The sequence below is a fragment of the Phodopus roborovskii genome, unplaced genomic scaffold (assembly GCF_943737965.1).
Source record: "Phodopus roborovskii unplaced genomic scaffold, PHOROB, whole genome shotgun sequence".
In the NCBI taxonomy this organism is placed as follows: domain Eukaryota; kingdom Metazoa; phylum Chordata; class Mammalia; order Rodentia; family Cricetidae; genus Phodopus; species Phodopus roborovskii.
In genome coordinates, this window is record NW_026126461.1 from 15,309,429 (window position 1) to 15,335,426 (window position 25,998).

General features: G+C 47.1%; 1 protein-coding gene across 1 annotated transcript; it reads right to left on the reverse strand.

Annotated features, from left to right (window-relative positions):
• Positions 1 to 3,778: 3,778 nt before the first annotated feature.
• Positions 3,779 to 22,811, reverse strand: Ndufv2 (NADH:ubiquinone oxidoreductase core subunit V2). Its single transcript, XM_051190897.1, has 8 exons — positions 22,746 to 22,811; positions 14,049 to 14,114; positions 12,701 to 12,763; positions 12,502 to 12,618; positions 10,425 to 10,593; positions 7,345 to 7,454; positions 5,109 to 5,185; positions 3,779 to 3,925 (listed from the first exon to the last, which is right to left on the reverse strand). Exons 1-8 carry the CDS (start codon positions 22,794 to 22,796, stop codon positions 3,832 to 3,834), a joined length of 747 nt encoding a protein of 248 aa, XP_051046854.1. The 5' UTR covers positions 22,797 to 22,811; the 3' UTR covers positions 3,779 to 3,831.
• Between the last annotated feature and the right edge of the window lie 3,187 nt (positions 22,812 to 25,998).

Consider the following 25,998-nt stretch of genomic DNA (forward strand, 5'->3'; position numbering starts at 1 on the left):
ACCGTTTCAGAGGTGTCCTACGCGCTCAACTAGTGCAACACTGTCCCCTTCCATCCTCGACGACTCTCCCCGTGCTCCCCAAAGCAGCTGGCAGCTGGGCTTCGGGCGACCCTCTTTGTACAAACCGTTTGTTCAACGCTTTGGATCCTGAAGGGTGCGTCATCCCACCTTACTCTCAAAAATCACACCTAAGATTCCAACGTGCTCTCAGGGTCTCTCAACACCGTTCCAACCGGAACCGGCACAAGCTGAGACAGAGCCGTCGGCCGGGCAGGTCGCGCCGGCGTTTGGGGACCCAAGTGGCTCCGCGCGGCCGGCGCCCCTCCGCTTCCACGCACCTCTCCCGGGACCACCGCGCCTCCTCCGGCCCAGCGACCGACCGACCGACCGACCGACCGAGCGGGCGGCCGACATCCGCGCACGCAGCGCCAGCGCCAGCGCCAGCGCCAGCGCGCCGGGCGGGCACCGGGAGCGCGCGGCGGCGGGGCGCGCCCCCGCGACGCCGTCCGCACCGGAGCGCCGGCGGCCGCGCCATGTTCCGGCGAGCCGCGGCCGAGGCCAGGCCGGGGCGGCCGCCCGGCCCGTCGGGGAGCCGGGCGGGGCGGCCGCCCACCCGCGGCCCGTCACGGTCGGGCAGGGCCGGGCCGGGCTGCGCGCGGCGGCTGGGCGCGGCCGGCGGAGGCGCAACCCCTACCTGACTCGGCTGCGGGCGTCCTCCCGGCGCCCGGCCCGCTGCGCTCGGCTGCGCTCGGCTGCGCTCGGCTGCGCTGGGCTCGGCTGCGCGGCGCTCGGGCCCGGCCCGGCCCGGCTCGGCTCGGCTCGGCCGGGGCGCGCTGCAAACCGCGCCCTCCTGCCTCCCCTGCGGTCGCCACGCCCCCCTGGCCCGCACGGACGCGAGGCTGGGCGGGCGCACGGGGCCTCAGCGCCTGAGCGAGGGCCGCCCGGTGGCCGCCGCCGCCGCCGTCTCCGCCGCCGCCGCCGCTGCAGCCCCTGACGCCGCCGGGGCCCGGCTCGAAAACATCTCCGGTCGCGGCCGGTCTCTCGCCACAGCCTCCCTGCTCCCGGACAGCGCTCCGCGCGATTGGCTGCGGCGCGAGCACGTGACCGCGGCGGGCACGTGACCCCCGCAGGCACGGGACGGGCGGCGTGACCGCCGTGCCCCGCCCCCGGCGCGCCCGTCCGCGGGCTCCCGGGAGGAGCGGGGCGCGCGGCGGCGGCGGCGGCGGCGGCGGCGGAGGAGGAGGCGGAGGCGGCGGAGGCGGCGGAGGAGGCGGAGGGGGCGGCGGCGGAGGAGGCGGAGGAGGAGGAGGCGGCGGAGGAGGAGGCGGCGGAGGAGGAGGCGGCGGAGGAGGAGGCGGCGGAGGAGGAGGCGGCGGAGGAGGAGGCGGCGGAGGAGGAGGCGGCGGAGGAGGAGGCGGCGGAGGAGGAGGCGGCGGAGGAGGAGGCGGAGGAGGAGGAGGCGGAGGAGGAGGCGGCGGCGGAGGAGGAGGCGGAGGAGGAGGCGGCGGAGGAGGAGGAGGCGGCGGCGGAGGAGGAGGCGGCGGCGGAGGAGGAGGCGGCGGCGGCGGAGGAGGAGGCGGCGGCGGAGGAGGAGGCGGAGGGGGCGGCGGAGGGGGCGGCGGAGGGGGCGGCGGAGGAGGCGGCGGAGGAGGCGGCGGCGGCGGCGGAGGAGGAGGAGGCGGAGGAGGAGGGGGCGGAGGAGGCGGCGGAGGAGGCGGCGGCGGCGGCGGCGGAGGAGGCGGCGGCGGAGGAGGAGGCGGCGGCGGAGGAGGAAGCGAGGAAGCGCGCACGGCCGCCTGGGGTTGCTGGCGGCGCCCCGAGCTGCTCCCCCGGCCGGCCGGCCGCACCCGGTGCCCAGAGCGCCGCGGTGACCACGCGATCGATCCTCCCACCATTTTGAAGTTTCAGCACATTTTGTCCACCTGGGACCCTGAGTCTCGAGGGGTGCGTGAGGAAATGTCAGCGTCTCAAGCTGCTTGTGCCCAGACTTCCTCTGAAGGCTTTTATCTGCAGCGGTTAGCCGGCAACCGTTGTGCCTTAACCACCCAAGTTACAGCTCCAGGAAACCATCCTCTTCCCTCATCGTTAAACTGTGGCCTCCTTCGGTATCCGCTAGTACCTCAATGACAGGCTTGAGACTGTCATAACCTCAGTATTCTGGCTTTTGCACTTGATGGGGACATAAACCTGCGTAAAAAAATTAGGATCTTCTTCCTTAGGTAACTCTCATATGAAGAAAAAAGAAAACAGTATGAACAGTAGGAAAGCACTTGGTTGCTATTGGAATATAACACCTAACTTTGATATGGGTGACAAGAAACAAAAAGTTGCTTTTAGGTCAATAGGCTCTATGGTGGAGAAAAAAATACTCTAGGAACCTCGTAGACAACTGTATGTACCGGGAACTGAACCTAGAGCCGTGGGCGTGCCAAGCAAGGGCTCTACAGTGGAATATGTAGTGCAGAGCTGTAGTTTCAGCAAGAACTTTTAAAAGACAGAACTTAAACCCCTAAGTCGCAATTACAACCAGTTAGTCAGGCTTTATAGGCACAGCTGGAGAGATGCTTGGAGGTTAAGAGCACTTGGTGTTATTTTGTAACACCTGGGTTCAATTGTCCCCAGCATTCACAAGACCACTCTAAACCATTTACAATTTAAGTTCCAGGGTATCCAATGCCGCTTTCTGGCTCTGGTGAGTACCAGGCACATAAAGTTTGTGTGTGTGTGTGTGTGTGTTGTGTGTTGTGTGCGCGCGCGTGCACGCTCCCGACAGTCTCACCAAGCAGCTGTCTAACATGGACTTGGATACATAGACCAGGCTGACCTCCAACTCAGAAGCAACTTGCCTCTGCCTTGTAAGTGCCTATTACTCTAATGAGGCACCTGTAAGGCCACTGATTGATAAAGCCTGAAGCGATCTGATTATTCAATGAATTAAAGCTATTTGACTTTTCAAAGGTACCATATTACCGCCTTTTTGAATTGAATGTGATAGTTTCATACAAACATGTTGTCCACATTCACCCATCTTTAAAATGCATCATGCTAACAAACTCCATCAATTAATTCTTGTGTGCATTCAATGTTGAGAATGTAGCCAAAGAAACCAAACTATACAGTTAAAGACCATGTGTGGTGTCTGGGGCACACCTTTAGTCCTAGCACTCAGAAGGCAAGGGCAAGGCAGGTCAGTCTAAATAGTGAGAGCCTAATAGTGTATCTAAGAAAACAAGATTATAGTCAAGGATAACATGAAATTGTTCTAACTTTTCTTCTTACAAGTAATGCTGTAACATCAAATTGTTCTAACTTTTCTTCCTGCAAGTAATGCTGTTACTGTAATCCGAAACTTGGGGGTGGGGGCAGTGGTCCATATACAACCAGGGCTACAGAATGGGAAGCCTGTCTCAAAGAACATGCACAAATACAAGCTTTTAGAGGAAAACCTCTTACCCCATTACTAATAGTGAGGCCTTCCCAGTTAGAAACACAGTAAAACTGTATGCTTAAATATTACAATGTTTAAAGGAAATACTGATATAAAGCTTATAAAAAGAGAATGTTAACAGAAAATTTTGCCACATCTAGAAATGGGAAAGAGAACTTTTACTTCACAATAAGCTAACACTGCTAGAAATGACCTGGCAGTTAAGATGGGTGACTAGAGTACTTGATGATAACATTCTTCACAGACAGACTAGGGGGGTGTTTCTAACAGCTTTAAGTTGCTAGGTTACTACCATGTGTACAGGTGGGAATAAACAGTATAAAGCATATGTAGATAGGTTCATATTTTATTTCTCCAGGAACAATTTTACAGTTGAGTATAAATTAAAGGCCTGCTTGTACACCAAAGCCAGGTCCTTTGGGTGGCTCAGTCAAAGACGTGAGGCCTCCGGCTGGCTCACAGCAGAAGCGCCCACTCCTGAAAAGAAAAGCAAGTAGTGATATTAGTGATTAGTTTTTACAAATTCTTTCTTAAAAAAAATTCGGTCAGGTGTGGTGTTACATGCCTTTAATCTGAGCATTCTGAGGCAGAGCTCTGAGTTCAAGGCTAACCTGGTCTATATAGTGAGTCTCTAATAAAAGGAACTTCCCAGCTTTACTGTAACTTTGTGGAACTATCTGTGGTCTGTTGCTGATTAAATGTCATTATGTGGCATATGGCTGTACTGTAATTAGAGACCAAACTATGTCACATTAGGATAATCAATTAAAGACCCAGTGACCAAAAAAAAAAAAAAAAAAAAAAAAAAAAAAGACAGGAGGGGTACAAGATAGCTATTTCAAGAAAAGTAACTATTTTTTCGAAGAGATATTTAAACAAATTTGCACTAAGGGAAAAACAGTAATAAAGATTATCTTGTCCCTGGAACTCTTTGTACAGGGGTAAGAGAGCCAGCTCTATAAACTTTCCTCTGACCTTCACATACACATTATACTGGTGAACATGGTAATTTTAAAATACTTAAAATTGCCCTGTATTTATACAACTGAGAGGGAAAACTGGATCTTTAGGTGGAAATAAGAGGTTGGGAAGCTAACTTCAGAGCAACCTTCCAGCAACATGAACTTATAACTTCTATTTGCAGAAGAGTCTCTTTCAATATAGATGTTTTGGGAGGTCAGATAACATTTTTCCCCCAGATATGTACGTGTATAAAATGTATGTAAGCATGTTTGCACATGTACGTGCACCTGGGGCCCAAGGTCAATGTTAGGTGCCTACCTATATTATCCTCTACCTTACATAAGGCGCCAATGTCCCCTGCTCAACTGTCCACTTGTGCTGTAGCCAGGCTGGCTAGACACCCTGCTGGGAATCTCACTGGATTACAGCTCAGACACCATGCCCCCTCAGCTTTCACATGTTCTGGGATTCTAACACGAATCCTTACGCTTACAAGGAAGAACTTTACCAACACTGAACCATCTCCCCAGCCTTATCTTATAGAGTTTTTAAAAGTATATCTTACTCAGATGACAGCTTTAGGTATGCAAACTTCCATTCTACTCCTGTGAACATGAGTATAAGATTCTTAAAATTAAGCTTATGATACTTCATGTAAGTTGCATGCCATCATAGTTTATTATATAAACGGGTATACCTTGGCCCGGGTTTTGGAACTTTCCCAGCTTTAAGTTCATCAATAATCTCTTCAATATCCTTGGGTGTTAGATCCTCCTGGAGAAAAAAAGAAACCACTGATGAATTATTGCTGTAAAAGAATCTGTAAATCCTTAAAATTAATTCATTTATTTGCCAAGACAGCTACAACTGAGCAATTCCAATACATACACACCAAAAGCTTTAGCTCTGCATCTAAGGTCTGGCCTCACCACCCACCACTGTCTCCCTGCCTCTCTCAAGTTCCTTGACTGATTAACTCACTCTGAACTTGTTTTTGAGGATTTACTTAAGTGATGGCTTGAATAAGAATAGCACCCCGTCCCCCATCTATGTGAATTCTTTTTCAAAGAATCAGGTGTGGCCTGGCTGAAGGAAGCCACTGGGGTGGGCTTCCAGGTTCCAAGAGCTCACCCCAAGCCCAGCCTCCCTCCCTCTCCCTGCCTGCAGAGCAGGGTGAAGCTCTCAACTAGGACTCCAGCACCTGCCTGCTGCCCTGCTTCCTAAACCTGAAACCATAAGCCACGGATTAAACTCTCTCCTTTTTTATAAGCGCTGCCTTGGTCATGGTGTCTCTTCACAGCCATAAGAACAGTAAGACAATAAAAAGTAGAGAAGTGCCAAGAAACAAGAAAATAACCCTAACCCTGAAGAGACACTGTAGTACAAGGGGTAATGATCGTCGGGAGTTGTGATGAATAAGCAGAGGCCCGAGTTTAAAGCTCTAACTACTAAGTAGGGGAAAAAAACAAAAAACAAACAAACAAACAAAAAAAGCCTCTAGACTACTGTATCAATATTTATGCTTCATACAAAGTCCTGTCTAATTCCTATTTGAGGAAGATATAACAGAGGCCAAACCCAACAAAAAATATCAAAAAACAAGACCCCAGATGAGCACACACACAAAAAAATCTTCATGACAAACCTAACACACAAAATTAAGATTCAAAGAAGCCTGTATATTTAATATAAGGATAAGCTAGAAAGTACCCGCCTTGAAAAAAAAAAATTCTAGTCTGGAAACTTTGGCATTGTAGAATGGGCAAAAGTATAGAGATCAGCTTTGGAGGCACCATTAGCATTTCTGGAAGCAGGAGAAAAGTAAGGTCAATCTATTATTGAAAATGCTATCTTCAACAAACACCTCAAGGAATCTCTATACACTATTTCTAAGAAATAAGCTGGATGGTGGTGGCACACGCTTTTAAACTCAGGAAGCAGAGGCAGGTAGAACTCTGAGTAGAGGCCAGCCTGGTCTACAGAGTGAGATGCAGAACAGCCAGGGCTGTACACAGAAACAAACAAACAAAGAAAAATAAACTAACAAAATAAAGTAACTGCAAACCATGATATAATTGGGCCAACAAGTAATTTCAAAATGCTAACTAGAAAACCACACGTAGGAGCTGGAAAGAGGGCTCAGAGGCTAAGAGCACTGGCTGCTCTCCCAGAGGTCTATAGTTCAATTCCCAGCAACCACATGGTACATAATAAATAAAACTTAAAAAAGAAGAAAACTTGGATATTAAAAACACCTCAAGAAAACTTACAGGTCAAAGATAAAGAAACAAGCACAAAATCTGTAAGGTATAAAGTAGCAAAGGGGCTGGAGAGATGGGCTCAGGGGTTAACAGCACTGCTGCTCTTCTACAGGACATGGGTTCAATGCCCAGCACCCACCTGTCTGTAACTCCAGTTCCAGGGGACCTGACATCTATGGCAAAACACCAGCGCACATTTTTTTTTTTACAGTAATAGAGGTATGTTATACATTTCATCTATTTTAAAAACTTAAGCAATATGACATATTACTACAGATCATACAGAAAAAGCTTTAAAACATCTATAAGAATCCACACGAAATGATAGTACCTAGAGAGAAAAAGAAGGTTTGAGGTGCTTTACTTATCTGTATAATTTTTTCTGCAAATAATACAATCAACAGACAATATTATCTAAGTAAATGCCCTAAAATGCTGCCTTACATCTTGTTTCCACTATACGTAAATAATTAATTCTTTACAATTTAAAACACTCAAGTTTATCATATCCTGTACAAAAATACAAAATATTTGAAGGTAATTCTTTTAAAACCTTCTAGATACTTAAGCAAATAGTCTCTTCTAAATGAGTAACTCAAGAATCAACACGTGAAATAACATATTTTAAGTAGGATACTATAGGACATTAGCTTAGTGAAGCTGAATACTCACATAGTAGTTGTCATTGATTTGAACCATTGGTGCATTTACACAGGCCCCCAAACATTCCACTTCTATAAGAGTGAAAAGTTTGTCAGGTGTAGTCTCTCCAACCTTTATTCCTAAAAAATGTAAATGATTGCTGTAAGAAATCGATTATAGCTTAAAAGCAATATGGTTTAAGAAAAACGACATATCAACAATATGTTATAGAGGGTATAAAAAGTGATGTGCATTAAATGTCCTTAAAGAGAACCGTGCATGACAGTGGACATATGTAAATCAGCAGCTGCAAAGTTAGACACAGATCTCAAGTTCAAGGCCGGCCTGTACTGTATGTTAAGATATTGTCTCAATGGATGGGTAGGTGGATGGAAGTTTGGGTGGGTGGAAGGATGGGGTGGATGGATGGATGGGTGGGCAAGTGGATGAATGGGTGGGTGGATGGGTGGGTGAGTGGATGGATGAATGGGTGGGTGGGTGAGTGGATGGATGAATGGATGGGTGGGTGAGTGGATGGATGGATAGGTGGGTGGATGGGTGGGTGAGTGGATGGATGGATAGGTGGGTGGATGGGTGGGTGAGTGGATGGATGGATAGGTGGGTGGATGGGTGGGTGAGTGGATGGATGGATAGGTGGGTGGATGGGTGGGTGAGTGGATGGATGGATAGGTGGGTGGATGGGTGGGTGAGTGGATGGATGAATGGGTGGGTGGGTGAGTGGATGGATAGGTGGATAGATGAATAAGTAATAGTATGGTGCTCATTTCCTTCTGTCTTTTGATTTTTGTATTTGTTTTTTTGTTGTTGTTTTTATTTTTTTCTTTTGAGACAGGGTCTCACATAGAAGCGCAGGCCTGGACTCTAATGACAACCTGCCTGCCTTAGGCTCCAGAGCTCTGGGACTATAGGCAAAAGCCAGAGTGCTTAGCTTTCTTAAGCAGGCTCGTTCCTTTAACAGCAATTAAAGCCTGGAGACCAGTGTATACTCAGTTTCCATTCACATTGTGGTAAGACTAAACTATTTCACCACCCAGCCGCTTGTCTGGCACGGGGCAGACCTCCATGCCTACCTCTTTTCTCTCACTCCTATACGCAGCTGAAGGTATTTACAACTTGCCTGCTTTGGGGTTTTTCTTTTAAGCTAACAAAATTGTCCTCAAGCTTCAAAACAAAGAAGCAAGTAAAATCAGGAGCTGGAGAAACTACAAAGTGGTTAGAGCGCCAGCTGCCCCTTGCAGAGGACCTGGGTTCAGTTCCCAGCACCCACACATGGTTCACAGCCACTAACTCCAGTCTCAAGCCGTCTGGCCATTGTGGGTATTACACAAACACATACTTAAACATACAAATAAAGAGTTATTAAAAAGTAAATAGTCGGACTGCTAATAGCACAGTTATACTATCAGATTGGCAAAGACTCAAAACAGGATCAAAGATTATTAAGGGGGTGAGGAAAATGAGCGCTCATACACTCAAGGGAAGACACTGGCAAAACATGGCAAGCGTGATTCTTACAATCAGTCTTAATACACAACATGCGGAGCATGCAAAGGTGTGTTCACATGAGAACACCAGAGTAACTCCATAAGGGCAAAACGATGCAAGCAAGCGCTGTGCCGCTACACAAAAGTCCAAAGTGTCACCTCAGTGTAAGCACAGGTAATGTGCTTCATAATAAACCAGGACACAAATCTGCTTTCTTTAACTAATATACCAAGCAGTTACCAGAATCTAAAAAAGCCTCAGAGGTGGGTTTTACGGGTCAACTTGAGCTTCCTGCCTTATATACTTCAACATTACTCAGATGTGTCTGTGACACGCAAGGACTTGTATTAAAGAGGGAAAAAGCCACAATTGGCAAAGACCGGCTACTTGAGAGACTGAGGGCAGAGGACTACCAGCAAGAACAGCTTGGTCAACTCAGTAATATCCTACCTCAAAATAAGTAAAAATAGGAAGCGGGGGTGGGGGGTGGGGGGGTATGCTGAGGATGCAAGTCAGTGTGAAAGTCCTCCCCTCCAGTGTGAAAGTCCTCCCCTCCAGTGTGAAAGTCCTCCCCTCCAGTGTGAAAGTCCTCCCCTCCAGTGTGAAAGTCCTCCCCTCCAGTGTGAAAGTCCTCCCCTCCAGTGTGAAAGTCCTCCCCTCCAGTGTGAAGCTGTGTCTTTAGTACAGGGAGAAAAATGAAAGGGTATATACTTTAACTTCACAAAGTTAAAGATTCAAAAATGGCAGCTTGTATGGAAGTGCCCACTTGTTTTATAAATAGGCTATAGTTATACCTATTTAACATTTTCTTTGTTGTGAAGCAGTACTCCTATGCTGTTACTTATTCTGTTGCTCAGAAAAGAGCATGGACATTTGAGATTATAGTTGAGTGTGTGCATGTGTATGTGTGTGTGTGTGTGTGTGTGTGTGCGCGCGCACATGTGCATTTGTGTGTATATTCATGCACGTAGGTGCTGGTGCCCAAGAGATGCTGGGTTGGAACCGAACTTGGATCCCGTGGAAGGGCAGCACATGCTCTCTTCCTACACCACCTCTCCAGCCCGTGCATTGTCTTTTTGTTTTGTGACATATGATAACATATGAGACAATTTTCCTAGAAGCTTTACAAACATACTTAATGATTAACATAGATTAAAAGCTTAAACTTGAAGCTGAGAATCAGAACACAAGCTAGACAGAATTAAAAGTAAATATGTTTTTTAAGTACCAAGAGAGTACACTACATTGGGGTTGAAATTTAAAGGAGAAAATGTCAGCTCCAGAAGAAAGGTGATTCTATCTGAGGGCAGGGAGTATAGAGAGAAGGCTGTCGCGCTAGGTTCTTAATGGATAGCCCAGGCTGACCCAGAGCTCACTGGATAGCCTAGACTGACCTAGAACTCAGCACCCTGAGTGCTGACATTATAGGTATGTACACACGGGTAGCGGAGGTGTTTCAAGACCGGGTTTCCCTATGTAGCCCCGTCTGTCCTGGAACTCACTTTGTAGTTCCGCCTGCCTCTGTCTCCCGAGTGCTGGGTTAAGTGCCCCACCACACCCTGGCTGATCTTGGTCTTGTTAACGGGAGAAATGAAGCCCCATACCAAGCTTTCTCTGCAGGGCCTCCAGTATGCTGTCAGAGTCACGAAGCATACAAGGTGTAGTGGTGCAGACCTGAATGTGGTACTTCCCAACTGGCTTCCGGTTATACATTGTATAAAAAGTTGCCACTTCATACACTCTCATTGGAGGCACTTGTAAAACTTCTGCCACCTAAAATGTTAAAGCATGAGAGGCGATTACTATGTTTATTAGCTGAGGTGTGGTTCTAGGCACTCTACAGTCAGTCACTTCATCTTTCTCTGCAGCCTTAGGACCAAGACTTAAGAGACTCCTCATTATTGAAACAGTTTTCAAAAGAAGATGCAATGCCATGGCAAGATGGCTGAGCAAACAGAAGACCTTGTTTGCCAGAGAGGCCTGATGACCTGTGCTTGGTCCCTGAGACTCATGTAAGACCGAATCGGGACTGAACACACACACAAGCAACTCTGTAAAATTGTCCTCTGATCTCCATACATGCAGGCATGCATGTGTCCACACATACATCACACACTAAGTTTAATTTAAAAAATATGTGTACACATATATACTTTTTTCTTTTGGTTTCTCTAGACAGGTTTCTCTGTGCAGCCCTGGTTGTCCTGGAACTCTCTCTGTAGATCAGGTTGGCTTCAAACTCACAGAGATCCTCCTGCCTCTGCCTCCTGAGTGCTGGGATTGAAGCCATGAGTCATGACTTCTGGGCTTCAAGCATTTTTAAAGTGTTTAAAAAGTAATGATGAAGCACTTTTAACAAGCACTATACATTACACAGTTCTCGTCTCTTCCTTCTTTCTGAGCTGGAGATTAAACCCAGGGCTGGGGTTGACAGGCCAATGCTCTTCCGCGTAACTACAGCTCCGTTTCACTACAGCAAGGATAGTATTTAGTTAAATAAAGCTTTGTAACACATTTCAGTATCAGGGAAGAATATGAAGCAAATAGAACGATCAATGCAATCTACAATTTGCTTTTGTGGTTATTAGATAAGTCTATTCCTATTCATCGAATAAGAATGATTGCCTTTTTTGTTTTTGTTCCTGTTTGTGATTCTACCTTAACAGTTAAACCAAATAAAATTTAGAAAATGATGAGAGTGAGTGAACTACAGTAGAAATATCTGATAGATGGTCAAGCACAATGAATTGTTTTTATACGGCACTTTGTAAATGAAATGCTGTATTCTCACATGAATGTAATTACTGTATTATCAGGATATAAGTAGACTTGAAATCAAGATAATTGCTGAAACTTTTTGAAAGCAATTAATCTTCACATCTCCGATCTTAGCCTTGGTAGTTGAGGCAGGAGGATTGGCAAAAGTTTAAGACTATATTGGATTAAGCCAGGCGGTGCTGGTACGCGCCTTTAAACCTAGCATTGGGAAGGCAGAGGCAGGCAGATCTCTGTGAGTTCCAGGACAGGTTCCAAAGCTACAGAGAACTGTCTCCAAAAATCAAACTGAACAACAACAAAAAAGACTAGTCTGGGCTAAGTGTGTCACGTAGACCCTGTCATGGAAGAAGAGAGATGAATCCTACAGTATTTATTAGTAGGCAGAAGTGTGTTGATTGGCAGTTCTGAAGGTAACCAAATGCAGACTTTTGTTAAAGACTAGAACCAAAGATGTAAAAATATTAATAGATTGCATTTGGTAAGGGATTTTACCCCCTGTAATTTTACTGTTGAAACACTGCATTAACTTTCAAAATACGTTCATACTAAACTATACACATTTGGGATTTTTCTCATTAAGTAATTTCCCTCAAAAGGTGGGTGGGGGCAGACACCACACAGACGGACGCAGGAGGAGGACGGGAGGGAGGGAGGGAGGGACAGATATTTCACATTAATGTCTATTTTCCTGCAAGGAACAAACGAAACTGCATTAAAGAAACTGACAAAAACACACTAAGGAGGTTCTGTCTGTCTGTCTGTCTGGCCATCCATCCTCTGAGAGAGAGACTAAAGGGTTGCAAACTCCTGAACGCTGATATTAATGGTCACTCTGATAATTTCTACATAAGGAAGCTGTCACAGGTGATGTCTCCTCTTCCTGAGGCTAACTGAATTCCGTACCTTGTTCATCGCGGATATGGGCAGCCATCCATTCTGCCTTTGGGCTAGATCCAGGACTGGGAGCACAGCTGCAGCTTTGTGTCCTTCTGGATAGTTCTTTACTATCGCCTCTATCCTCTGTAAAAGGAAAACGCCCGTATCACACAAAGGAGAGCACGGAATCCTTGATAAATCATCCACACTGTTCATTTAGTCATACCTTATAGTTTTCTGGTGTGAAATCAAATGGAGTATCTGGGTTATTCTCAGGAGTATCTCTATGCTATGTGAAGATAAAAAAAACAGACAAATTTTTTCCCAAAATTATCAACATTTCCCCTGAAATGTAAATATGTATTACCGTACATTACATTATACTGTTGCCGCTCATTTAACCTCTATTTTAATTCCATCATAGAGGCGTATATTAATTATAAACTGTTTGGCCGATGGCTCAGGTGTCTTACTGACTAGCTCTCTCATAATTATTAACCCATTTCTATTAATCTTGCTTGGCTTACCAGGGATGCTCGGGCCTCTTGCTCCCTTAGCATCTATACGGGGCTTCCCTGACTCCGCCTTCTACCTTCCTCTGTCCCTACTTAGATTTCCTGTTTGTTTATTGGTCAAAACAGCTTTATTCATCAACCAATAAGAAAAACACATAGTCACAGCATACAGAAGGACATCCCCCAGCAGGTGTTAATCAAAAGAGGAAAGAAATTGGAAGCTTTGGACAATAATTTCAGCTATGTGGCCAATTTAATGTTTTTTTACTAAGTCTAAGTCATAAATCATGGTGCATGTTTTCATTGACTTCAAACACTAGAAACTACTCATATCAGATAAATAAACACAACATCTAAAGCTTTCAGACTTGTACAACAAAATTGAGGCATTTGTAGATACCTCCTAGAGTTAAAACTGCGAAGCCAAAAATAAGGAGGCCAACTAATTCGTAAGGTAATATATTTATTATGTAGTAATGTCCTAACTATATTACTATAAACTCTGGAGTCACGGCCTTACCTTCAGCCAGCCAACATGACTGACTTTTAAGACCATGGAGTCTGACGACCAGGTTGGGGCTCATAGTAACTTTACCAAACAATAACCCAAATTCTTATTCCTACAGTCTCCTAGGTTCCCAGGTGTTAGTTTCTATTTGAGAAGGTCAGCTGTAGCCAAACATCTATTATAATAAGTTTAACAAGCTATGTTTAGATCCCCACAGTAGTCAATATCTGCCAGACACAGGTGTTGATGTTTTGTGTGTCTGGGTGGGAGACGTAGCTCAGAGGTTGAGGACTTAGTGCTCTTGCAAAGGACTCAGGCTGGGTTCCCAGCACCCATGCAGCAGCTCACAGCTAGCTGCTTGTGACACCAGTACCTACGGTTCAACAGCACCTCTGACCTTCTTGAGTTCGTGCATGGACACGGTGCCCATGTCTGTGCTCAGTCACACATGTCTAATTCAAACACTGCACACTCTAGGCAAGGATTCTACCGCCAGTGGTAACATGCCCCACCATTTAAGACACCGCATTAGGAGGGTTTTGATTACTCACCACAAACAAGGCCCCTCCGGCACCGCTCTGCACCGCTGTCTTATGCAGATCCCTTGCATGTCTTCCCTAACGTTAAAAAATAATTAACAACACTTACTCAAAATTTTAAGAAATTTTCATGAACTTGAAGAGTCACAATTTAAAACAGGGTCCCTATGTAGCCCAGGCTGACCTTACAGAGATCCACCTGCCCTGCCTCCCAAGTGGGGATGAAAGGTTTTCGAAATCACACCTGGCCCTATTAGTAAACATGGTAAATGCACATGGTGATATGAGTCACAGCTATGCACAAATGAGTCACATTATACTCCCTATGTAGCCCAGGTTGGCTTTTTTCTTTGCCTCAGCCTCCCTGGTACTAGATTGAGTGTGGTAACCCTGTCCTTGCCTCTCACCCACCTGAGCATGGCAGGTGTATGTACCCTAGCTCTTTAAAAGACCCCTGACCACTGGACTATCTTTCCCGCTGTCCCCCGGGGCAGACAGGACTGTCCCTGTCTCCCTCTTCTCTTCTGTCCTCTCTCTCTCTGTCTTTTTTACCTTTCTCTTCCCTTCCCCTTCCTAAGGAGACTTCTCACTAAGCTCTGCCTGCCTGCCTGCCTGCTGTGTTTTGTTCTCTTGTCCCTCTCCTGTACCGCCATCCCCAGCATAAACAATTGCACTGTTATTCTAAACCCTACCATTTCCAGAGTCTGTGAAGCACAAGGCGGGGACCTGGTTACCAGAGAAGACTAAGTGTAAGTGACAGGAAGTAACAACACACTTCACTTTGCCATAGATCAAAGGTGTAGTTCAGCTTAGAAATAAATTTCCACAGCACATCTTGCTTTAATTATAAAATACCTAGTTACTGACTGCGAGGCACAGGCATAACATATCAATTTTAAGTAGATTAGAGAAGTTCCCAGAGGGGCTTTGCTTCAACTATGTTCTCCCATACCCCTCCCACGAGACAGTCAGTGCATAAACAACTGCTACCTTATGCTTTTCTCTTGTTGTAAACATATAATTTTTAAAAAGAATGCGACATAGTCAAGGCTGTGAAAAAAGAGACTAACTCAGGCAGTGGTTTCCAGGCCAGCATGTTCTACAGAGCTCCAGGACAGCCACAGATGCAGAGAAACCCTGTCTCAAAAAAAACAAAACCACTCCAAAAGCAAAAATGAAACTAAGTAGAAAGCAGTTAGTGCAGTCACTCCATCGAGAACACAGTAAAATGTAAAAACAATTTGAAACAGAGTCACTTAAATAAATGCTAAGAAAAAAGTTACTGTGCAGTAACGTAAGAAATGGCTAGTTTAACGTGGACAAAGAACCTAACCCTCTTCTCACATTGGCCTTAGCAGACTCTCTTCCTTCACACCAGACTAGCTTGACGGTTCCTATCTTCGGGCTCAGTTCTTACTCCTCTATCATGTCTCTTTTCCTTCTGGCATCATCTACTGCCTATGCTGACAACTATATTAAGTCTTTCACACTTCTAGTGACAAAGAATAACACCTGGGGAGGTTATAAATACATAAAGTCAATAAGAAAAATTAATAAAGAGCATGAACATTTAAAAAACTTACTAGCAATTAAAAGCATGCCATTTAAACATCCCCAGCTTAAATCAGGAAAAGGTTTTGGTTGGAGATTTTTTTTTAAAGATAACATTCCATTTTGTTGAGAGCATGGGAGAATGCGCTTGCTAACGCATTGGGCAAACACTCACACAAGCCTTTTAGGGAAGCAAACTAGTATGATTTATGAAAAACCTCAAAGAATTTACATCTTTTAACACAGTAATACTTCTGGGAATTTACAATTTACTTTTAAAGAACATTATGTAGCCAGGGGTGATATTGCCCTGTCTGTAATCCTAGGAGGATGTCATGAATATAGGCCTATATAAAGGTAGGTGTAGGTGTGTGTGTGTGTGTGTGTGTGTGTGTGTGTGTGTGTGTGATGAAGATCAGAAGAGGATATGGCATTATAGGCAGCTGTGAGTTGCCCAGCGTGTACCTGGAAATAAACACTGGTCCTCAGAGCACTAGGGCTCTTAACTGCTGAGCCATTTCTCAATCTCACTTTAGTATTTAAATTTCATGTGTACAGGTGTTCTGCATGCATGTATGTCTGTGCGCCATGTACAAGAATGGTCCTATGGAAGACAAAAGAGTGTTGGATCCTTTAGAACTAGAGTTACAGATGGTTGTGAGACACCATGTAGGCGCTGGGAATGTAATTCTTGTCCTCTGGAATGGCAGCCAGTGTTTTTAAACACTGAACTACCTCTCCAGACCCTCATTAATAATTTTATTTTTCTGTGTGTGTTTTTTTTTTTTTGTTTGTTTGTTTGGTTGGTTGGTTGGTTTTTCAAGACAGGGTTTCTCTGTATTGCTTTGGAGCCTGTCCTGGAACTCGCTCTGTACAGGCTGGCCTCGAACTCACAAAGATCCACCTGTCTCTGCCTCCCAAGCACTGGGACTAAAGGCGTGCGCCGCCGCCACCACCACCCGGCTTTCTTTGTTTTTGTTTTTTCTCATTTAATATTTTTAAAGCTTAGTTGGGTTTTTGTTTGTTTGTTTTGAGACAGGATCTCTCTACATAGCCTTGGCTGTCCTGGAACTCACTATGTAGACGAGGTTGACCTTGAACTCAGAGACCTGCCTGCCTGCCTCTGTCCCGAGTGCTGGGATTAAAGGCAAGATCTTGATCTCTCATATTTTTTTATTGGGTTGTTTTAAGACAGTGCCATTACTTGGGAAGAACTAACATGTGAAAGCATTATCTACTTAGCAGAGACAATAACTGAAAGACAGATTTAAGGTAAATTTTTATAGCACAACAGATAATTGTCTCATGTTTATAACTGTAACAAAGAGCCATTATCAAAACAGAACAGATTAATGCTTCTTGCATTTGCAAGTAACGGTTTTTTATATTTTAATTAGGCTGTGATTTGTCCTGATAAAATTGCATTTTATATAGCTGAAAACCATCTACTCTCTGCTGAAGTTAATATGTAAAGTTCCCTCTTCCTTAAAGGAAGTGGGAAGGGGGTAGGAGTAGCACTGATGTTCCCATGAGGAATTTATGTTCCTAAGTTATTCATGCTAATAATGTATTACCACACCAAGCCATGAACAACCCCTTCATTCAAGACGCACAGGAAGGACAGCACAATACCAGACCCAGAGAGACTAGGTAACAAGGAGGGTTCATGGGTGGTGGGCGCACCCAGCTCTCCCAGGGAAGGGGTTAACAAGAGATTGTGAGTGGACTGAAGGCAGGTAGGGATGGGGACAGGGGCCATCAGGTTCAGGTCAGGTGGAGCCCTGGCTCAGGGGAATCTCCCAGGAGTCTACAGGGAGGACCCGGGCATAGACTCCTAGCAACAGTGGGTAAGTACCTGAACTGGCCATCTTCCTGACCAGATTAGTGCCTGGCCCAATTGTCTCAGAGAGGTGTCATCCAGCACTGATGGAGGCGGATGCAGAGACCCACAGCCAGTTGTTAGGCGGGTTCGGGAATCCTGCTGAGGAAGAGGAGTGTAGGACCCAGAGGGGTCAAGGGCGCCACAGGAAGGCTCACACGGTCAACTAACCTGGGCTCACAGACAGAATGGACAAGCCAGGAGCCTGCATGGGGCTGGGCTAGGCCCTCTGCATATGTTACAGTGTAGCTTGGTCCTCTTGTAGGACTCCTAACAGCAGGGGAAGGTGCTGTGTCTGACTCTTTCACTGGCTTTTGGACTCCTCATATGGGGTCGCCTTGCCCACATGAGGAGGTGCTTAGTCTTACAGCAACTTGATATGCTGTGTCTATTGATAATCATGGGAGACCTGCCCTTCCCTGGAGGGAGACGGAAGACGGTGTGGAGAGGTATGGGGGAGGGACTGGGAAGGGAAGATGGAGGAGGCTGCATCCGGGATGTAAAATAAACAGATGAATAAAGGGGGGGGGAGCATTTAATCCTTTAATTCAGGGAGGAGGTGAGTCCATGTGAGGAAAATATCTCAGGGTCCTTTTCCTCTCACTAATTACTAAGTCGTACATTTTCTACCTGAGTAATTTTTAACTGTTATTTCTGCTACTGCATTCTCTGGCCCTGCTTCTATTCCAGCCCGCCACCCCACCCCACATCACTACCAGTAACACGGCCCCCTGACTTTGCTCATTCTCTTCCCAAGGAGGCAGCACTGGGATCAACGGAGAACACTACTCCAGTGATTCAGATGTGAACCCAAACCCTACACCTACAGCACCCATCAATCTGAACCCTAACCTACACCTACAGCACCCATCAATCTGAACCCAAACCTACACCTACAGCACCCATCAATCTGAACCCTAACCTACACCTATAGCACCCATCAATCTGAACCCTAACCTACACCTACAGCACCCATCAATCTGAACCCTAACCTACACCTACAGCACCCATCAATCTGAACCCAAACCTACACCTACAGCACCCATCAATCTGGTCCTTCATCATATGTAAAAATTTCTCTGGGGAACTTGAGAGAGGAAAATTTAAACACACACACACACACACACACACACACACACACACTCTATAGGATACTATGTTGCCAAGCTATACTGTTCAATAGGTAATTATTAAATCTTCACTTTACTAAGGAGTATACTACATAAAGCCATCATAGCTGAGAAAAATCTGTGATTTAAGATTCTTCAGACATATACACATTAAGATAAAATTTCTGGGCTTTTTTCTTTTCCTTTTCTTTCTTTTGAGACAGGGTCACTAAGTGGCTCAAGCTGACATTCATAAAACACTGAGACCCTGCTGCCTTTGGGATTAAAGGCATACACAACATGCCTAATGTGAAAGGTAAAAATTTCTTTTGGGTCTGCTGTGATTTTGCAAAGTTCGGTTTAAATATCTCCAACACAACAGGCCAGCCAGAACTACTTAGAGAGACCCTATCCCAAACAAACAAACAAACAAACAAACAAACCACAAATGTAAGCCAGGCATGGTGACTCATACCTGTAATCCTAATACTTGAGAGGTTCAAGAAGATAGCCAGAAGCTAACCTGGACTACAAAGTGAGTTCTAACACAGCCAGGACTGTTACACAAAGAAACCCTGTCTCGAAAAAAACAAAAAACAAACAAGCAAAAAAAAAAAAAAAAAAAAAAAAAAACTGGAAAGAGCTACGATTGAAGGTGGCATACTTCTAGAACAGCTAAGTAGATACTCCAAGCCAACACCAACATTTTGGTCCTTTCCTTTTAGCCTGAAGGCAACCCTAGTCTGCCCTGTGCTAGGCAGCTCAAACTACAAAGGGCAGGGCAAGCAGTTTTAAACGGCTTGACCCACCAAAGGAACGGATAACCTCAGGGATGGACAAGCGAGAAACCCCAGGAAGGGATGTGTCAAGACAGAAAAGAGCAGAGTTCTACAGACAAAGCTCTGCTGAGCCCTTTGTAATCGACAGACTCGAAGCAGCCCAGCTAAAGAATAAAACCTATATTTGGTCTACCAGTCACGACAAAGAAGATGCACATTCCTTAAGGAAGTAAATTAGAATGTAGTGCCTATGTAACAGCACCTCAAAATAGAAAGCTGTAGCTTGGGGCTGTACTGATTTGTAAAGTGTGTCAGTGCTACAGGATACTGTGGCCAGCACCCAGGTGAAAACAGAAGCTTATTCGGAGCCTGTGTGTCTCACAGTCACAGCCAGGACAAACGTTTGTCTCCTGCTCATCTGCACACGGGCGGGGCTCAAACCTTCTTTGGAAAATGTAATGGGAGATGGCTCAGCAGTTAGAGCACTTGGTTCTCTTCCAGGGGGGATCTGACTCCCAACACCTGCATCAGGCAGCTCCCAACTGCCTGCAGCTCAAGCTCAGAGCCCAAAACCCACTTCTGATCTCAGAAGGCGCTTAGTCTCATAGCTATCCACACGCGCATAATCTAGAAATAAAAGAAAAACGTATGTGCTCAAAGTTTCTCTCGAGAAAAGAGTTTCCTTAATTAGACCTTACTCCTCCTTTGATTTTTGGTAAGTTCATTCTGACACCCCACTATTTGTGAAAAAGTAAAGGCCGGCCATACAAGGCACACAGACAGCATCCATCAATGCAAGGCTATCTGTCATTAAATGACAGTACAGTGGAGCCAGCAAAGCCAGCCTAGTGACCAGAGGACTGACTGTCCCTCAACCTCTACATCCAACATGGCAAGTGTCCACACACACACACACACACACACACACACACACACACACACACACACACACAGAGTTAAAAGAGCAAGGACGGTTCAGATGTGCACACTGACAAGCTAGCTGATTTAATGTAGTGAGTACCTGGGCGGCTGAGGTCCAATCGCTGCAAGCCAGTGGTCAGTCAGGACTAATCAGTGAACCCCACAGCAGCTTGGAGCATCGTGAGACCCTGCCTCAAAACCATCAGGGCTAGAGAGCGGGCCAGCGGGCAGGGCCCTTACTGCTTTTGCAGAGGACCTGAGGGTTACATGGTGGCTCTCAACCAACCATGCCTTCAGCTCCCAGGAGGTCAGTGCATGTGCAAACTCAAACACACATATACATATAATTATCTAAAAGAAAAGAGGCATGGTAGCTAGCACAGACTTGTAATCCCAGAAAGAGAATGAGGAGTTCAAACCATCACTGGACATATAGCAAGCTTGGCGCCAGCCTGGGTTACATGAGACCCTGTCCCCACCCCCATCTAAAAAAGTACGTCTGGAAATTATAGGGGGGAAAAGTTACACAACCATGAACAGTTCCTTCTAAATTTTGTTAGGATATATTAAAGTTTGGGCTGGGGAGACGGCTTAGAGCTCAAAATGAGGACCCGAGCTCAGTCCCCCAGAACTCACATAAAAATGAGTAGGAGCACATTGCTAGGCACAAAGAGAATCCCAAGAAACATCATGGCCAAAAGTGTCTGTTTCAGTGAGAGACTGTCTCGAGGCAATAAAACAAAGAGAAATAGCATTAGACAATGGACATCTTCCTCTTGGATGAACAGGCATATAATGTAACACACACACACACACACAGAGAGAGAGAGAGAGAGAGAGCTTATGTGTGTATACCTGGTCTGAAGATAAGAGACATGAAAAAGATAATGGAGGTAATTCATATGTCCTGAGTTATTTGCTGCCCCCAATATCCCATTTTTCTTATGTTGATTACACAATAAACTTATTGAAACTGTACTATGTACTATTTTCTGAATTGCAAAAACATTTATTACAGTTCCTTATTTTTCACTGTTCAACTGCTTTTCAGGACAGGTGTGTGGACTATGCAACTGGGAGGCAGAAGCAGATGTGGGTTTGAGACCGGCCTAGCCAGGCAGGGCTACAGAAACCCCCTCAAAAACCCAAAACAAAATCTTGCTTTTCAACATTTAACCTCTTGTTGCCCTCTGCCTCAAAGAGGGAGCGAGCAGCTGCTCTCTGTGGTACTTTTCATGCCCTTACCTCTGGAGGGCAGCCTCACCCTCGTCATCTGCGTATTTAGCAGGAGCCCCTCTTACTGAGGTGCTTCAATCAGACCTTTTCTGCTCTCACTCCTACCCACACGAAGCAGAACCCTTACCCTCTACTGTAAACCTTTATCTGGCTCCTTGCTATACTAGTCTACCATGTTTACCTTCTGTTGATGTAGGGGACTTGAATCTGAGTTGGGCATATTGTGTTCAGGCTAACCTTGAACTTACTAACGATGACCCAGACTCTGATCCTCCTGCCTCTGAGTGCTGGGACTTCAGATGTGACCAACCGTACTCATACGTGCCTTATTGATGTTCTTACATGAAATAACCCCACAAGGAGCTGTTTCTTACTTGACTGATGAAAACGCTGCACCAAACTCAACAATACGATGTAAAATGCAGATATTCAGCACACAGGAAAGGAGCTACCGAAGACCACTTCGCTCATTATCTTACTCCAGCAAGACATGGGCTCACAACCGCAATCTCAGCACTTAGGAGGGGAGGCAGGAGTTCAAAGCCAGCATGGCACACTTAGCAGGCTTCAGGCCAGCCAGGGCTGCATGGTGAGACCTAGTCTTAAATAGCAATTTAATCCCAACACTCAGGAGGCAGGCAGATCTCTGAGTTTGAGGCCAGCCTGGACTACAGGTCGAGCTCCCAGGACAGCCAGACCTACACAGAGAAACTGTCTCGAAAACAACAACGACAAAAGAAAAAGGAAAAAAACCCCACTGTAATCCAATCCGCAGGATTACCCACAGCGAGGCTTCAAATGATTACCGACAGACTCAACTGCGAACGAGAACACTCCCATTTCCGAGCAGCCGAAGCAAAGAGGCAAGCAAGCTGCTCTGGGTCACAGCCCTAACTTCGCAAGGTCACCCCGGCGATGCCAGCCTCCTCCACACCGCAGGTCTAACCCCGGAGCCGCGGGTGGAATTCTACCCTGTGACACACTGGTCCGTTACTGAGAACTGCCTTCAATTCTGTTTGCAGTCAGGAGAACGAAGCCCAAGCAGCCAACGGAAGGCGCCTCCTTTCCTGTATCGGTCACGCCTTGGCCTGCAACGAGGCGCAAGAGAGCGCGGGACCGGCCGTGGCTGGCGGCGGGACCCCCGGGTCGCCTTCCCCGAGCGCAGCCACTCTCCCCGCCACCCAGGAGCGGCCCACCGTGGCCACAGCGCCCGGGCTCAGCCCGCGCCTCTTACCCACTGAGCGGCGAGGCCCGCCGCCCGGGCTCGCAGCGCCAAGGAGAACATGGCGGGGCTCGCGGTTCTCCTACCCCGGCCGCTCTAGGCTCAGCCCCGACCAACGAGAGCGGAGGCCCGGCGCGCGCGCCCCCGCGCCCGGCACGCACCGCGCACGCGCCCCCGCGCCCGGCCCGGGCCTGCGCGACCAGGGTGTCCGGAAGCGGGGGTGTCGACTCCGGAAGCGGGGGCGCGCAGGGGCTGCTGGGACGGGGGGCGGGCCCGGAACGGTCCAGTCCCTTAAAGGCCCAGGCCCGACGGGAAAGCGCACGGCGGCGCAGCGAGGAGAGCGCGGTGGGCGTGCGGCCTTTTCCCGGGCGCGGGCACGGGGCCTGAGAAAGCGAGTTCCCCGACAGGCGCCGGCAGCGGCTTCTCCGGCAGGTTTGGAGCGCTCCTTGCCCCTTCCTGTCTGGCCGGTGCGGGAGGGCGGTGGCCTGCGCACGCTGCCTTCACTGGTTCGTGTGCTTTCAAAACCAAAGCACAGGTGATGAGCCTCTCAGTGACTCAGCCGCAGCCTCCTCGATGATCTGCATCCAGGACAACTGCCAGCCAGGACTGACAGACACTCCAGCAGGACTTACAGACCCACGGACACTCCAGCAGGACTTACAGACACTCCAGCAGGACTTACAGACCCACGGACACTCCAGCAGGACTTACAGACCCACGGACACTCCAGCAGGACTTACAGACACTCCAGCAGGACTTACAGACCCACGGACACTCCAGCAGGACTTACAGACACTCCAGCAGGACTTACAGACACTCCAGCAGGACTTACAGACCCACGGACACTCCAGCAGGACTTACAGACCCACGGACACTCCAGCAGGACTTACAGACCCACGGACACTCCAGCAGGACTTACAGACACAACAGCCAGGACTTGAGTTTGGGGCTTACAGGAGTGCAGTTAGGTTACTTGGTAACCCTCCTTATGCAGTTAGGGTATTGGCAACCTGAGACCTCTTCCCCTGCTAACACCCTGCTTATCTCTACCTGCATTTCCTCCTAGCCAATACCCTGCTCACCTTCAATGACCTGTGATTAAGAACATCCTGCAGTCTGGTTACCAGGTAACAACCTCCCCCTCTGAGTTCCCATCTTACCTAGTTTCCCCGCCCTAACCACTGTATATAACATGCTTGAGAAAAATAAAAAGTTGCAGCTTGATCAGAAAGCCTGTCTTGCTGCCGGTTTTCGGTTTCTCCTGTCTCCTGTCCTTCATTCCAGGTCCTTTGGGGTTCAGGCCTTCGTTGCTTACTTAGCTCCACCTAAAGAGTGAGTTTGGACAGGGCAGTGGTGACACATGCCTTTAATCCCAGCACTCAGGTGGCAGAGGCAGGCAGATCTCTGTGAGTTTGAGGCCAGCCTGGTCTACAGAGTGAGTTCTGGGACAGACTCCAAAGCCAAAGCGATGCAAAGAAACCCTGTCTTGAAAAACAAAACAAACAAACAAAAAAGTGGGTTTGGGTTGGGAAAAAAAGTTCATGCCAGATTGCCATGGAGTAGGTTATTATCAGGCATTTCACCTCTTAATTAGAGAGGAGCTAAGAGAAGCCCATTTACAAACATGGGGTGTGTTTCCCACTGGTTAACCCAGGGTAGAATGCCTTCAAAATTATCAACAAAATTGCAGCGGCACCCAAGGAAACAACAGCCGTATTCAATTTGAACACATACAGATTAGTCTCAACGACTTGGTAACTCCAGACCAACATTCTAGGAAAACACATCTCCTAGAAAAATATCACAACATATCAGTGTGTGTGACCAGACTTAAGTCAATAAAAGAAACTCTATATGCTAATACAGAAACTTAAACACAGCTCAATGTGGAGGTACACACCTGTAGACCCAGGACTCCATGAACAAAGGCAGGTAGGTCTCTGTGAGCTTGAGGCTACCTGGTCTATTTAGTATGTTCCAGGCCAGCCAGGGCTACATAGTATGATTGTTTCAAAGGACAAAAGGAACATTACACCTTTTGAACTTGGAGCGGGAGAAAAGCGATGAAGGATTTCACCACCAATAGAAACTTCAGCTTTGTTGCCAGAGTTTTCTTGTCCTGCTGCCCCTCTCAGCCTCAAACAAGCACAACAAGGACGCTATATTGATTCTTAAATGGCTGGCCGATGGCTACGGCTTTTTATCGGCTAGCTCTGTCTTAATCATTAGCCCACTTCTATAAATCTATGTATTTCCATGTGGTCTTGACTCACCGGAGAATGCCGGGACCTATTGCACCTGTTACTCCTTTGGTGCCTACATGGCAACTCTTTGCAGCGCCTCTCTGCCTACCTTTCCGGGAATTTTCATCTCCTAGTCCCGCCTATCTTCCTGCCTCTGTTGGCCAAACAGACACCAACCCTGCTTTTAAGAGCTCTCTGCCTTCCAGAAGACCCTTGCCCCCAGCTTCCAAGCGGAAGCCCCCTCCCTACGAGTTTATAGCTCATAATTTCCCCACATCACATTGCCTTCAGTATCAGATGCTCACAACCTAACCTACCTACCTAACAGTGGCTCAGCATAACCAGGTAACTGTAGGGTCCCTGATGCGCCCACTGTGTCCTGGTTCATGTACAGAGAAGGCAGAAAGAACACTGGACCCTGCTGATTATGAGTAGACAAAGTGGGTGCTGGGAACCTAACTTGGATCTTCTGAAAGAGCAGTCAGCATCTTAACCTCTGAGCTGTCTCTCAAGGAACTCTACACATAAATGTTTTTTTTAAAAAGCGTCTCCTGGTTGCTATGGCAATCTTTGCAGGCCTGTAATTGCTTCCCTACTTTTCAGCTGGGGAGGGGAGATTTCTGTCTCGTGGCTGCTGCCTCACTAAAAACTCATCAGATGTAGGCTGAGTGTGGCTCCTTTGCCCCTAACTCTCAGGCTAGTATGAAAGGTAGTATGCGGGATACAGAAGGAATAGGGAAGACTCACTTGCCTCTAACACACACACACACACACACACACACACACACACACACACACACACACACCCGCAGTCCATTCCTAGTACGCCGTAGTCTACAGTCTGATTGTATGCAGACTTTGACTACTCCAGGTCAAATCATCCGTGTGTGTTCGGTCCCTCACTGACTTTTTAAAGGGCCTTTACTGCCCGTAAGCACAGGGAAACCTGCTATCCTCTAAGCCTTGGGTCCAGCCAGTTGAGTGTGCACGGCTGGAGGAGAGGGGTCTTCCACGTGCTGCCC

Bases quoted from the DNA above. Each gene is read 5' to 3' on its own strand.
- Ndufv2 (XM_051190897.1), bottom strand. From the start codon at position 22,796: ATGTTCTCCTTGGCGCTGCGAGCCCGGGCGGCGGGCCTCGCCGCTCAG. The intron at 7,455-10,424 runs GTATGGGGCTTC...TACATTTTTTAG, and splicing joins GGCCCTGCAGAGAAAGCTTG to GAATAAAGGTTGGAGAGACT. The intron at 3,926-5,108 runs GTATACCCGTTT...TTTTCTTTTCAG, and splicing joins GTTCCAAAACCCGGGCCAAG to GAGTGGGCGCTTCTGCTGTG.